This window comes from Lactuca virosa, chromosome 2, assembly GCF_052849685.1.
Source record: "Lactuca virosa cultivar CGN04683 chromosome 2, Lactuca_virosa_CGN04683_v6, whole genome shotgun sequence".
In the NCBI taxonomy this organism is placed as follows: domain Eukaryota; kingdom Viridiplantae; phylum Streptophyta; class Magnoliopsida; order Asterales; family Asteraceae; genus Lactuca; species Lactuca virosa.
Genome location: NC_136427.1, coordinates 187,528,058 through 187,543,532, shown reverse-complemented (window position 1 = coordinate 187,543,532; position 15,475 = coordinate 187,528,058). Strand labels below are relative to the sequence as shown.

Below are 15,475 nucleotides of genomic sequence, written 5' to 3'. Positions count from 1 at the left end.
TCGAAGTAAAGTAGAATGCTACTCAAATTTATGTGGAACATATCTTTGCAGCAATTCTTCAAAGTCAGTTGTGTCTCTGTATAATCATGATCCATGTTTATAGTAACCTTATACAAGAATCTCGATTTCTCTAATGATAACTAAGATAACACATAGGAACAAAATTCAGGGATACTGAAGCATGGAGACGACGATCTTCAGTTTATTATCTTTAATGACGGATTAGATAACTTTTTTCATATTAGAATAGCTTATATTATGGAAATAATCAAATTTGAGATTACCATGCTACTCCTACCGTTAATATACAAAAGTTACAACTTGATGACAATACTTTCACAAATTTAAATAAATAGCATACTGATAGTAGCACAAATTTAAATAAATAGCATACTGATATTAGCCTTAGAACAATATTATTGGAGGGTTCAAATCTGTCCTCATGTTGTCAACCTTTTTGGTTATCTGATTATAATCTTATTCTGATATTGAAAATACACAAATAAACTTCAAGTCCCAAACAAGAAAGCTCTATAAGCAGGTAGCCACAAACGCTTATATCTTTTTCTTGTTGCTATATAAAATATACCATATCACTGCAAAAATTGTTAAAAATCATTTCAAACTGATACAATTGGAATCACACATTCGCGTATACAGTTATCATATATCATCGCCTATAAATAACATGCAAAAATTGTTGAAAACATCATAACAGCTTATTACCTACAGAGGATGCAACATCCAATAATCTTCAATATATTCTTGTTGTGTAAGAGTATCATTTTCCATTTGTGGGGTCCATAACACCTCCACTGCCTGTAAATTGACAAAATAGTTAGCATACCCAACACAAAATAAATAAATAAATAAATAAATAAATAAAGAAAAATTCTAGGCAAGAATAATCTATCGGTCTCACCATAATTCTGCTTGAAGGGATAGATGCTATCTTTTGCAATGCTTCTTTTAATTGTGCACTACTGTTTATAGGCGGCAGTTTATGTTCGCCACCGGCCGCCACAATGATTGTAATCTTCAACCACCAAATACATGTTTTTAGTCAACAAATGATATACATTACTGCTTCTTTGACTTAATGCAGAAATAAACGTGTTGATAGGGAAAGTGTTTGGCTTGGGAATTAATGGAAAAATCTGAATAAAAAGAGAAAAAGAAACACTTTTCAAAAGTACTGACCACAATATACTCGTTACGGAATCCATTAGATCTTTTACTTCTTGCACTTTGCTTTCTGATGTTGTTGACATTGACTAGAGTCTCTTCATCAAATTTACCCCTTTCTTCAATAGAAAATTGATTAAATATTTTCTCAACTTCCTCTATGCTCCACTTTTCATCCACCTGGACCAAACTAATAAACCAAATCCCAAACATTTAATAAACGATGTTTGTTAGTCTATAAATATAGGTTCGATAGAAAGTTGATTAAATATTTTCTCAACTTCCGGTATCAAAACAAAGTTTAAAAAAAGTGTTTGGATTAGCTTATACAATATCAAAATGTAATAAGCTGATAAGTTGTTTTTTAATGTTTGACAATTTCGGCTTATAGACGTAAAATGACCAATAAGGGTCAAATAACTATTTTTAATTTTAATTTACCCAAACTAAAAACAGTTTATTAGCGGTGTAAAACTGCAATAAGCTAATAAGCACTTTGAAAAAACGATCCCATACACCCCCTTAATCCAAAAAGAACTACTTAATATTAAAACAAGAAAATGAGATAGTGAAGTGCATACAAATGAATAACCAGAGATGCAATAATCAGGATGTCGAAGTAGAGCTAGTGTTGTCTCTGCAACCAAAACAAATTCACTTTAAACATCAATCACAAGATCATATGACTAGTTAAGACTCAAGATTTATAAATGTTTTTGCATAATTAGATGATAGATAATGATAGATATCGATGGTGCTTCACATATCCAAAATGTATATATAACATGTAAACATTATTCATTACCTTGTAATATATAGCTCAAGCCCCAAGGGCTGGATGTATCAGCGGTCTCGGCAATCTGATTGAGATCCCTTTGCAGTGATTTAGCCGTGCCCAATAATCCAACCTTAAAAAACACAAAGTATAATAGTAGTTACTCATCACTGAATAAGCAATAAAAATCGATCATTTTTTAAATGCTAATGCTAAAATTCGGACGACATTAAAAATTTGGACAACATTATAAAATTCGAATGACTATATAAAACAGAACAAAAGCAAAGTTTGTATAGTGCATTATGCAGATTGAAATCATTTAGTTGAGCAATTGTATACCCATGCTACCGAATATTCTGATTTGTATGTACGGAGAAGTCTGGACAAAACATTAGGCATTGGATATACTCCTTGTAAATCAGCCATTACATAATGGTTAGGATGAATTGCAATTTATCAATAGACATAATGGTATCGGTTTGTTTTTAAAATAAAGACAAATTTTGCTTTTGTTCCATTTTATATATCCGTTCGAATTTTATAATGTCATCCGAATTTATAATGTTGTCCGAATTTTAAAATATCATATGAATTTTATATTGTTATCGAATTCTATATTGGTTAAGGAGGTACTTATAGCACAACCCAGTTATACATGGCGAAGATACCTGCAGCTTGAGAACACTTGTTTTCTCGGCAGGCGGAGAAGGTGACCTTGAGGATCTTCCATCCGTTTGAGTTGCCCATCGCCGAATATACAACAAGCAAAATCATTATCAAAAAGAACAAGAATATTGGAATATCATCAACTCCAACCTCTGGCCTACTACAACCACCTTCAACAGACGTTGAAGACGAATAATAAGTATCTGACGTTTTCTGCCGTTTAGACGAATAAGAATAATCTGACGAAGGCCTTGTAGACGACGAATAGGAAGAATCTGACGACTTCGGCCTTGTAAAAGAAGAAGACCGATTAGAATAATCTGAGGATGACGGCCATGTAGACGAAGAATAAGAAGAATCTGACGAAGATGGCTGTGTAGATGAAGAAGACCAATAAGAAGAATCTGACGAGGTCGGCCTAGACGAAGAAGAAAATGAGCTCCCACCCGTTCGCCCACCGGAAGCAGCCAAAGCAACGCAGCCATGTTGACGATTGTACAAAATTAACAATCCCAATAAAACCCCCGTTACGACGGGAAGTTGTAAGGCCTTCTGGATATTTTTTATTGATCTCCAAAACACTTCATTAGCAACCGCTTTAATATCGTTATCCTCTCGGCATGGATTTCCACCAATGCCATATTCCCCTTTGGGCTTAGGGCTCATAAAGAAACATTTAATTCTCAGTTTCGAGGAATACCTGATCACCTTGTAAGGAGAGTAGTTCAACTTGAAAACATTATTATTGCCAGACGACAATTTGATTGGGAAAGACCGAAGTGGGGGCAAACGGAACGTCTGTTGGAGCGAAGGGTTGAAAGTGAACCTGGTTTCTAGCAGGAAAGGTGTGTTCGCCATAGAGGAAGTCGGATGTTGCAGAACAATCAAGAGTAGGATTTGTGATGGGAATTTGGTGGCGGCCGTGGTCGACTGTCGTTGTTGTTTCTTTTCAAACAGAAATCCGTCAATTTTATTTTTTATTAATATAAAGGGTTTTTTTTTTAATATGTGCCCTAAGGCACATATAAAAAATAGTAATTATAGTAATGTGTTTTAAGCTAGGATTCGATATTAAATAACAAAACTGTTTTATTTTTTTTCCATATACCTTTCTATTATTCCTTAAAATTTTATATTAGGTTCCGTTTGATAGATATCTTTTCAGGTTTAAACAAATCTTTCTAATTGAATGGATTGGAAAAAAATGTTTGATATGCACAAAAAATAGGTCTTTCCAGGTAAGATAGAAAACTCTAAAAACATATCTTTCTAGCTGAATAGGCTGGAAAGACAATTGTGCCCCAAACTCCGCATTTTTCTTTCTTGAATTATTAATTTCTTTTTAATAATTTTTGTAAGTTTTTTTTTATTGAATTATTACTTTTTATTGGATTATTATATATTAACAAATATTATTTTGAATATATAATATTTATGTATTAATTGATATTATTTTAATTGATTATTAATTTTTTTAAATAATTCTGTTTTTATTTCCTTTTTATGGATTAATTCTTTTTTATTCGATTATTATATACTAATAAATATTATTTATAAATATATAATATTTTTTTTGAACGACTGAATATAAATATATAATATTTATATATAATAACTATTACTTTATTGGATTATTAATTTCTTTTTGTTAATTTTTATAATTCATTTTTATTGGATTAATTCTTTTTTTTTGGACAACACCATCATCCTAATATATTTTAAAAAACTTTCATCCATTTTACCGCTATCGGACATAAACCGGGTCAAGAATCACATGTTGAGTTATAAAAAATATTGGCTAGAAAGAATAACAACATAACATCAACTTGAAAAACAATAAATTAAAAACAACTTAATTGACATTCTATTTGAATTTTTAAATGATTATTGTGTAATTTTGATTTTGTATGACAATTTGTATGTTTTTATAATTATTCAGCAACTTCATCCATCACAGTATAGAACAGTAGGGTAATATTGTATTTTTTTTTATCATTCAGCACAGTCAATCAAATGTACAATCAAACAACATGGTTTCTTTCTCACTCAGAAAACTTTCACATACAACACTTTTCCAGACAACATTTTCCCAGACAGAAACTATCAAATGAGACCTTAGTTAATTTTTTTTTTTAATTCTCTCTATTTTTTCCTCCACTCACCATAGTATATTTTCGTTTTAGTTCCTTTGTATATTCCATGTTTATATGTTGACCTTTTAATTCTTCTTTTTACATTATATCTTCCTGTCATTTTTCTTAAACAACTAATAGCTTTTGATTTTTTTTACATTATATTAATTCAATTAATGCCATTAAAATATGGAACATTGAAAACAAAAATAAAAGGATTTTCATATGATAACAAAAAGTAGAGTTTAATAGTAATATTACAATTTAGCATTTAAAATAAAATATCGGATTGAAATCTTCACTCTGCATATCATGTTTCTTTTTTTAGCCACTTGTTGAGCATTATTAGACTCGCGCTCTGGACATGTGTCGAAGTTATGGCTAGAAGATTTGCAAAGTCTGCAACGCTTTACTTGTCTTGCTAATTCATTTTCATTTTTCATTTGCTTTTGCTTAGATCGTCCTTTTGTTTTTGAGATAACTAGGCATCGAACCAACTCAGTTGCATTAGTTACAAGATCACTATTGTTTCCACAAGATGACGAAGCATCAACATTTCCTTCTAGGTGTAACTAAGAAATTTCATTAAATTGAGCATCTTTTCGACTCCAACGAGACAAGCAAAATTAGAAGGAATTTCAAAGGAGCCTTTATGGAGAAGAACACTTAAGATGTGATGATAAAGTATCCTGAAAAATTCAAAATTTTTGCAAGTGCATTTAGCCATCTTACCATCCCAAACCACCTGATGTCGTTGAGCCGCTTTGTAATGTTTGACAATAAAACTTGTGCAATTTTCTTACCGAGCCGAATATTGAATCGTTTGAGCAAACTGATCTTGAAACTTTTTGAATGCGTATGGAGTCAAAACTTGGTAGCCTTGTTTTTCTAATGGTGATAATGATCTCAAATGCAACTCTTGATATTTTGACAACATACTATCATGCATTTGTTTATGCGCAACATCTTCAATGACAAGATCAACCTATACAATTATAAGTAAAAGGACTAATTAAAAAATGTTTAACCTAAAAAAATATAATAAACTAAATACTAGTACTTACTTGTCTAATAAACTCAATTAGACATGTATGGGAAGATATAATTTTTTTTTATAAATGAATTTATGCTCTTTGATCTTCCGGTAGTCGTCATGCCACCAAAGAAATGCCACAAAGATAACTTGGAACCAAAAGTTTTTAATCTGGTACAATGTCGTCACAGGCTTACTCTTTTCAAGATTGTATTTTGCAATTACTAACGCACATTGTTGCTCAAATTCTTCAACCGAATCTGACTTACATAAGTTGTAAAATTTAGTGCACCAACTTGAGTATTCACTTCTTAGCACCAAAGTAAACCATCTACTAAACTTAGTGGTGATGTGCCATACGCAAAATGCATGTTTAGTATAAGGCATCTTCGTTTCAATTGCTTGTTTCATCCAAGGATCTTGATCGGTCAATATCGTTTTCGGTGACTTATTCATCAATAGAGTAAAATTATGAAATTAAAGTAAACTTAATAAATATAATCACATAATAATGCTAATAGGTTTAAAAAAATCACACAAAAATATACTTACCTTAAAGAGCCATTTGAATGTGTTTAGTTTCTCGTTACGTAGAAGTGCACAACTAAACAATATAGTTCTTCCATGATTGTTAATACCGACAAATATGCCAAATGACATGTCATATGAATTCACCTTGTATGTAATTCTTCCATGATTCTCAACATCTCCATATTGAAAATTAAGATTTTCATTTTTAGCACTTTTACAGTACTCTAAAAGCTCCCTTGCATCATTTTGTGAGTAAAGTTGACGATTTTTGGTAAAAAGGTTATAAACATCCTTCTTAAGAAAAGAAAGCTCTCCATGTCTCACATTCCTTTCACGCTCAATCACCCGTATAATTTGTGTATCGGACAAACCCCCTTCTTTTAATAAAAGTATGTATTTTTCATTTTCTAATGTAATATTACGGTAAGATGGTAAAAAACGAACCTCTTGAGCAGACAACAAAACATGATTATGCTCCACAACAATCTTAGTGACTTGCCACTCTTCAAGGAAAATTTCGTTAATTCTTCTCAATTTTATACGCATTTAAGCCTTGCATTCACATCTTGTATAACCACGGTTTCTTGGTTTTTTTTGTGTAATCTTTTTTAAACTCTAGTTTTCCTTCATGATGACAAAAAAGTCATGTCTTCTCCATTCTTCGGTTTTATTGTCCACGAACCTTTCTTTTCGAACGGAAAACCTTTTCTTTCTCGCATAATTTTTATAAAAATAAGAGTCTCTTCTTCCCTTAGAAAATATTGAACAACGAACGGTTCACCAAAAATTACGTTGTTGTTTTGACTATGTTCTTCAATAGCAGTTTCTTCATGCCGAGCATTTATGGAGTTTTCTTCCATAGGAACTTCAGTAAGATCAAAAAAGATGTGTATGTGTTCTTCCATCTAGAAATGTCATCAAAATGCTAAGCTAAAAGTTATTATTTGTTCAAGAAAAATGACAGAAGATATAATGTAAAAAAAAGAACTAAAAAGATCATATATAAACATGGATATATGTAATCATATTAGAAGGAACTAAAACTATATATATATATATATATATATATATATATATATATATATATATATATATATATATATATATAGAGAGAGAGAGAGAGAGGGGGGGGGGGGGGGGAAATGGAGGGAAGTAAAAAGGTAAATTAATTAATATGAAATTTTAGAATAGAAATAATAGAAATGTAAATATGAAAAAGAAAAAAAACAGTTTGCTAATTAATACATAATCATAGTTCTAATAAAAATATTACCATAATTACTATTTCTTAAATGTGCCATTAGGGGCTAGGGCACATATTAGAAAAACCCTAATACAAATAATGCTTTTAAAAGAATCTATACGTATCTATAATTTATTTAGGATATCTTGTGTAACACTCCAAAAATCAAGAAATATAAAATTTTTAAAATCGACCATTTAACAACATTGTTTACAAAAGCCAAATGGACTCATTGTTTCAAAACATTATCAAAATTAGAGTTTTCCCAAGACCCAGTGATATAAAACAGGAAGTTGTGTACAATCATGCCTTTGCCTTCCCACGATCCTCAGAAGTACGCGAAACGATAAACTAAAAACTGTAAGCCAAAGCTTAATGAGTTCCTCCAAAGTAACAGCACACCACATGGCAAACAAGCATACAAATATGAGCAGGCAGCCTGACAGGAGCGCCTCGCAGGGCCTACAGCCTATCTGGACTGCTCTACGAGCCTTCAGAAGGACTGGACCGCCTCGTAGGGCCTACAGCCTATCTGGACCGCTCCACAGGCCGTCGGCCTGTCTGGACCGCCTCACAAGGCCTACAGCCTTTCCGATCATCCCCAAGTGTCTTGGCCTACAGCACAAAGTAGGACCATCTCAACCTAACAAAATATGTCGACATATACAACAGATAAACATAAACACGGAACTAGCAAATACATATAATCATACAGATCTACCTAACAGTCATATACTAGCATATAACTATCCTAACCAGGATACAAAATCTAGTGGGCCGGCATTGGTGCCTTTGACCCACGGTACAGTGTGGAAAACTCACATCTTAGTCTGAATGCAAGCTGAATAAATCTCGCTCTCAAAAAATCGGCTCAACGATCACCTAACCAAAACCAAGGACCTCTTCTTAATTAACAGCTCAAAATACCCAAAATACTCTTGGTCCAAACCGGTTAAAATCAGCAAAATCCACTGAGTCAACCCAGCAGAGTCAAGTAAGGCCAAGTACGCGGGACGTACTTCAGATGTACGTGGGGCGTACTCGTGTCTGAGGCATTGGGGCTCAACCTGCGTACATGCAACATACCATTTGGTATGCCCAACATACGCACAAGTTTTCTTCTTAACCCCTAAAGAGCTTAATACTTCGACTTTTTACATCCAAATGCAAATCCAAGGCCAAAATACCACTGAGAGTCATAAAGTTTCCAACTTTATGAGTTTGCATGCTCGTTATGTAACATCTTGATGTTCAGGTACTTCTAAATTCATCCCTATAATTCCATTTCATGTTAGTTGGTTAAGTGGTAGCATTCATGGGGTTTGTCCAAATAAAACTCGCGCCTTTTAATATTCAGACAGAGCGTGTTGGAGGCACCAACACGGCGTGTCTGAATATTAAAAAGCGCGGGTTTTATTTGGGTAACACGGCGTGTTTCCTCTTGGAACACGACATGTTGACCGTTGAAAATGAAACCCTAATATTCCGAGTTTTTCTCCCTATTTAAAGGAATGTGGAGTCTAGGGTTTGTTCACCCTCATCCTCCATCAACCCCTCAAGCTCTGAAAGAAACCCTAATCATTTCTTCCCCCATTTATGAAGCTAGTTGGTGTTTTGAAGGAATAAGGTGAAAGAAGGAAGCAAGGATCCAGCAAGCAAGTTTGGCACTCTCATGGATCTCTGTAAGTGTTCAAGACCCGATTTTTATCATTCAAAGTTGTTAGATCTTGCGTTTTGTCCCTTTATCTCTGTGTTCTTGGATGTTTCTATGGATGAATCCCATAAATTTTGCAACTTTATGAATCTCCAGATCAAGGTGACCTAGTAGTGGCTTGGATCTGATCTATAACCAAGTTTTGATGCCATGCATAAAGATTAGGTCATAAATCCTATTTTTGACCTTATATGGGTTCAATACATGCATTGGATATGCACATATAAAAAGCACCAACCTTTGGGATCGTTTAGGTGTTAGAACCCCTTCTGGAAGGGATGGACTTCAGATCTTAAGGATTAAGGGTATTATGGTTAAGCCCTTGCATTGTCAAGCTTGTAATTTAGGTTTTTTGACCTTTTTGGTAGTCCCAGTGGATAAAGTTGGAAACTTTATCCTTCTTAATCATATTTTGGGTCTAGATCTGAGCTTTGGAGCTCTTGGGGTCGAAAAGGCAGCTGAATGTATTAAGTTGTTGGAACTTTGGCGAACACAGCGTGCTTGCAAGTCAACACAGCATGTTGGATAAAGTTTTCCCGTCTGTTTGTATGCTTGCGGAACACGACGTGGCCAAAGGGAACACAGTGTGTTAGGTCAACATGGATTGTTGACCTTGACTGTTGACTTTGACCAAGTTGGACCTTAAGGGTATTTTAGGTATTTTGGGATCTTGATGGAATTGGTCACTTGGTGGATGTAGGTATCGTGTAGAGAGCTGAGATTCGGAGTCGGGCCTCATCAGTTCTGGTTGCAAGGTGAGTTTTCCTCACTGTACTTATGGGTCAAACGCACCAAGGTCGGGCCATTGGTTTGATAACCTAATATTCGCTGATATGTTGAGTATTGTAACATCCCGACTCCCAGGTATGAATTTCGAGAATTTTTATACATCATTTAAGACCTACTCGACGAGTTGGAGGCCCTAACTTGTCGTGTAGAAACTGATCAGGCTGCGTGATTTATGGAACCTACTCGACAAGTTGGAGGACCCCAACTCGACGAGTTGAGGTTGTGCATGAAAACCCTAATTTTTAGGGTTGCACCCTATTTAAAGGACCTTAAGTCCCCTCACCGGCCTCCCTTATCACTTTACAGTCCATAGAAACCCTAGTTCAAGCCTTATACCTTCTTACGTGTGTATGTGAGAGCCTTGCAGAGTGATTTTGGTGTGGTTGTGAAGGAACTTGGAGCTTGAAGAGGTTGGAGCAAAGGGAGAAGCAGTAGATCCGACATCTACTATGTGTTAGCAACCATTTGGAGGTAAAAATTCCTTACCTTGGCTTTCCATTTCTTAGATCTCCTCTTATGAAAGTATATGGTCATTTTTATGTGCAAAATGGAGTCATTCTCGGATTTGAGTTTGTCCGGAGGATGTGGTTTTAGATCTGGACACCTTTAGGCCCCCATGAACATAAAGTTGCCCACTTTATCTAGTCTTGGCCCTCCTCCATGCCCTAAACCTCTTATTAAGCTTATTTTTAGTGTTTTAATTCCTTTGAGGTCTTGCATGCACGTAAAGTTAGCAACTTTACGTGGTATCTTAGTCCTAAGAGGCTAGATCTGTAGTTTGGGGCCTTGGAGTCGACTGGAAAGGGCTGAACACGTTAAGACATGAAAACTCGACGAGTTTCTTAGCTAACTCGACGAGTTGGATAGGGTGTACCCGCCTTCTGGACACTGAGTGAACTTGGCGAGTGGGTGAGATGACTCGGCGAGTTGATTAGGGTTTTCACAGTCTTCTGAGCACTGAAGAACTCGATGGCTTACTCGGGTAACTCGGCGAGTTGTGTTGAACTTTTCACGATCTTCTAAGATGTAAAGGAACTCGACGAGTCAGTAGATGAACTCGACGAGTTAGGTCAACATTGACTGTTGACCTTGACCGTTGACTTTGACCATGCTTGACCAAGTTTAACTTTTGAGGCTATTTTGGTAATTTAGGATTCTAATGGAATCAGTCATGTGGTGGTTACAGGCAGTTGAGAGCGGAGCTATGAGTTGGGATTCGACTTATCGGTTCAACACTACTTGTGATGTGAGTTTTCCTCACTATACTAACAGGGTCGAAGGCACCAATACCGGCCATTTTGGATTGTTATCTTGGTTATCGCATGATGATATGCTTAGTGATATTCTAGATTTGTATCCTGGTATATAGGATGATGCTATGTTTAGTGACCGGTTAGGTCGGTATCCTGGTATATAGGATGATGCTATGATTAGTGATCTGTTAGATTTGTCTGACTGTTTATACATGCTAGCTAGCATTTGATGTCTATGTGTTGATTGTATGTGTAGGGGTGGGTTGAGGCGGTCTTGCTTTGTACTATAGGCCAACATACCCAGGGCGGCCCGGATAGACTGAAGCCCAATGAGGCGTACCAGTCAGGCCGAAGGGCCGGAGAACGGCCCAAACAGGCTGAAGGCCCGGTAGGGCAGACCAGATATGCTGAAGGTTCTGAGTGTGGGCCAGACAGACTGAAGGCCCGGTGAGGGAGGTTCAGTCATACTGTAGACTCTATATGCTGATGGGTTTTGAGGAAAAGAACATCCTATGTGCACATGCAGAACCCTAAAGCTTTGGATCTAGGTTTCTCTATTATACATGCAAATTATCCAAAGCTTGCAAACCCTAATCTAGCACACTATGAAAATGAGATCTATAATAAAACAAGTTTAGATGATACCTTTCAATAATTGCAAGAATCTTCAATCTTCAAAAGCTTAGTATCACAAGTGTAATACCTCTAATGGCTTACAAACACCAATGCAAGAAAATGATTTAGAAGAGAGAAGGAGAGAGGCACAATTTCGGCTATGGGAGCTCTAGGGTTTCTTCTGGTAGCCGAAATCTGTAGCCCTGGGGTCCCTTAAATTTCTGAGTTGCTAGGGTTTCAGTCAAAACCCTAATTGGATGACTTAGGCCCTAAGCAGCTTCAAGAACCTTCTGGAATAAGGCCCCTTGAACGAAATTAGAGTGGGCTTCCACTCTAAATTTCATCCCCCCTTATACCCATAAGGATTCACAGCCCAAAATCAGTTATCTTATAATTGACAGTTCCAGTCCCCCTTATTTAATTAATCTCTTTTAGCCACAAAATTAATTCTTAATTAATTCTTGACCAATATTAATTAAACTATATGATTTCTTTTTTTAATAAACCATAATAACCTCTCTCTCTCCCTCTCTCTCTCTCTCCATAAATCATCCTGTACAGTTGCTTTGGTGAAGGCAACCCAAAAGGACCATGCACAACCAGGTCAAGTACATACCAAATATAGTTACGGGCTTAGACACTAATACAACATATGCATGCTGTTTGTTATGATATTATTTTGGTTTGTATGGCGTTGGTATTTTAAGGGAACTCATTAAGCTTCAGGCTTACAGTTTTGGATTTTGTTTCAGGTACTTCGGATGATCGCGGGAAGGCGAAGGCTTGATCGTGCACCTCCTCACATTTTATGATTTTGATTTTTGGGATACTCTGATATGAAACTATTTTGAAAACATTTTGTAATAAGTAATGGTTTTTTGATGCTTGAAAAAGTTTAAATTTTTATGAATTTTATGGATGTTACAAGTATGGAATAGATATGCATGCTAGTTTTGATATGCTAGTCTGGTAGATCTGTAGGACTAGCTGTGATACTGTCTGATTATCTGTGTATGTTACTATCTGTTATATGTCGACATATTGAGTGGGTTGGGTTGAGGTTGTATTGCTCCGTGAGGTATCCAAGAAAACCTGGAGCAATCCAGATGTGAGTTGAGAGCTGGGGAGGGCATGCCAGACTTATACTGAGGGCTCATGAGCATTCTAGATACGAACTGAGGGCCGGGAAGGGCATGCCAGAATTGTACGGAGGGCTTAGTGGTATTCATTCTGAGGACTGATCTGGTCGGGGAGCAAGCCAAACATAAGTTGTGGGCCGAGGGAAAGCCAGACTTATGTTGTGGGCTCAGGGATAATCCAGTCTGTTAGATGTGGACCCATTGTATAATGTTATTATATATATATATATATATATATATATATATATATATATATATATATATATATATATATATATATGTGTGTGTGTGTGTGTGTGTGTGTTATTTGTTGTGTTGGTATTTTGGGGGAACTCACTAAGCATTGGGCTTATAGTTTTGGGTTATGTTTCAGGTACCTCAGATGATCGCAGGAAGGAGAAGGCGTGATCATGCACCTCGTTGTGTTTTGTTCCATGATTTTGGGAAAACTATGATATTAAACATGTTTTGAAAACTATTTTGTAAACAATGATGATTTATGGGTTGTTTTAAAAGTTTAAATTTTTCTTGAGTTTTATGGATGTTACAAGTTGGTATCAGAGCCTTGGTTTGAGTGAATTGGAAGAACACTCGTGTGAATCCAGTCTCAAACTAAGGAAAAAGATTTTAAAAATGATTTTTCTTCAAATGGTTTTCAAAATAATCAAGGAGGATGTGATGTGTACAATCAGCCGGAGCCAGTAAGTAGACCCCAAAATACCATACTGTTATTTGATATTGTGATATGTTAGAACAACATGCTAGTGACAGGCTAGGGATCTTCAAGATTTTGCATGATATAATTTCCTAATTATATGATGACTGATAGCCTAGGGTTCTTCTTCAATGGAATTGACATCATTACTATAGTTGCTTAGTGTATGCATCATGGTTATGCATAACTAAGATTCTATAGCCTGAAAATGTTTGGTTTGACTTTATTTCTTGTTCTTGTTTGATGAAGGGCTTAGGATAGGATCAGATATTTGACTGTCTATAGGATCCAGTGTTATGTATGACTAGCATACACGAGTGTTGCAGGGTTGGTGGAAGTTTCATGGATGAGTTGTGTGGGGTCAGCCGGCCAGTTTCAAGATGTTTAGCCTTTACTCTACGGAGTGAGGATTGAGTGTATGATTATGCTAGTGTGTATTGTTAGGGTTGTTGTGATGATCCTCTGCGGAAAATACGGGTAGGCGTGGAAGGTAGTATAGGCCTGTACTACTGAAAGCACAAGACCCGTACGCTTAACAGGGAAGTCACAACCCCTAGGGCTTTATTAGGAGTTGGTTCCCCTGTTATGATATGCGTGTTATATGATATCCCCCTAATTTATTTTCAGTATGGTGACTACGAGGCGATTTGAGGTTGGGTCCGGATCGGGATCGGGAGCTTGCAGTCAGGGTGGGTCAGCTGCGTTGGATGACAGGATCAGGGAGATCCTGTAGGAGGAGGTTGTTGCTCGCTTTCGAGCTCAGTTTCCAGAGATGTTTGGGTCTATTAAGACTGTTATGATTGAGTACTTTGATGAGCGTTTTGCTGCTTTGTTCAAGGCTACTGCTGTTGCAGCCATCACAACTGTTGCGGCTGCAGGGGTTGGATCGGGTCTGGTTTTTCAGTATCGGGACTTCGACAATACGAAGCCCCCGACTTTCGATGGGGTGCAGTACCCGATCATAGCCATGAGATGGATATCTGATGTTGAGGGATGTTTCTTCACCTATTCTTGCCCAGCTGACCAGAAGGTCAGGTGCACTCTGAACCTTCTGAGGACCGGAGCGAAGGATTGGTGGAGGCTCTCTACTCGTTCATTTTCTGCTGAGCAGAGAGCTGCTGTGTCTTGGGAGTAGTTCTCGGAGATGTTCCGCTCTAGATATGTGACGTGGGTGGAGCGTGAGAGGTTGGACCAGGAGTACCTGGATTTGAGGCAGGGGACGGAGACGGTGATGGATATCACCAAGATGTTCATAGAGAGGGCTATGTTTTGTACTGAGTTCGCCGCATCGGAGCAGGCGCATATGACCCGTTACTTGAGCCCGCTCAAGACAGAGATCATACAGTTTGTTTCCACCCAGCGCTATGGTTCTTTGTTGCAGATGTAGGAGGCCGCCAGGCGGCGTAAGATTGAGATTGATTTACAGAAGAGGGAGCAGAGACCGGCCCCGGTGCAGTCGCAGCCTGTGCTAAAGTGCTTTAAGGCCGCTGATGTCAGATCTTGGGGTCGGAGGGGCCGCACTTGTGGGAAGTGTGGCAAGGTTCATGAGGGTACTTTCCAATCATCTCCTGGGTGCCACAATTGTGGACAGCAGGGCCATATAAGGTGGGATTGCCACCAGCAGGCCCCATCACTCAGTTCCAGGATTTGTTATCATTATGACCAGGTTGGCCATGTGAAGG

The 15,475-nt window shown here is 36.8% G+C and overlaps 2 protein-coding genes across 2 annotated transcripts; both read right to left on the bottom strand.

Annotated features, from left to right (window-relative positions):
• Nucleotides 1-726: 726 nt before the first annotated feature.
• On the bottom strand, nt 727-3,487 carry LOC145158034 (uncharacterized). The gene is made up of 7 exons (XM_079076996.1): nt 2,751-3,487; nt 2,632-2,686; nt 1,991-2,093; nt 1,767-1,822; nt 1,201-1,365; nt 923-1,036; nt 727-819 (listed from the first exon to the last, which is right to left on the bottom strand). Exons 1-7 carry the CDS (start codon nt 3,485-3,487, stop codon nt 727-729), a joined length of 1,323 nt encoding a protein of 440 aa, XP_078933122.1.
• Nucleotides 3,488-5,323: 1,836 nt separating this feature from the next.
• On the bottom strand, nt 5,324-6,871 carry LOC145158033 (protein FAR1-RELATED SEQUENCE 11-like). The gene is made up of 4 exons (XM_079076995.1): nt 6,347-6,871; nt 5,945-6,241; nt 5,565-5,746; nt 5,324-5,450 (listed from the first exon to the last, which is right to left on the bottom strand). The coding sequence occupies exons 1-4, from the start codon at nt 6,869-6,871 to the stop codon at nt 5,324-5,326; spliced, it is 1,131 nt and encodes a 376-aa protein (XP_078933121.1).
• Nucleotides 6,872-15,475: the final 8,604 nt, after the last annotated feature.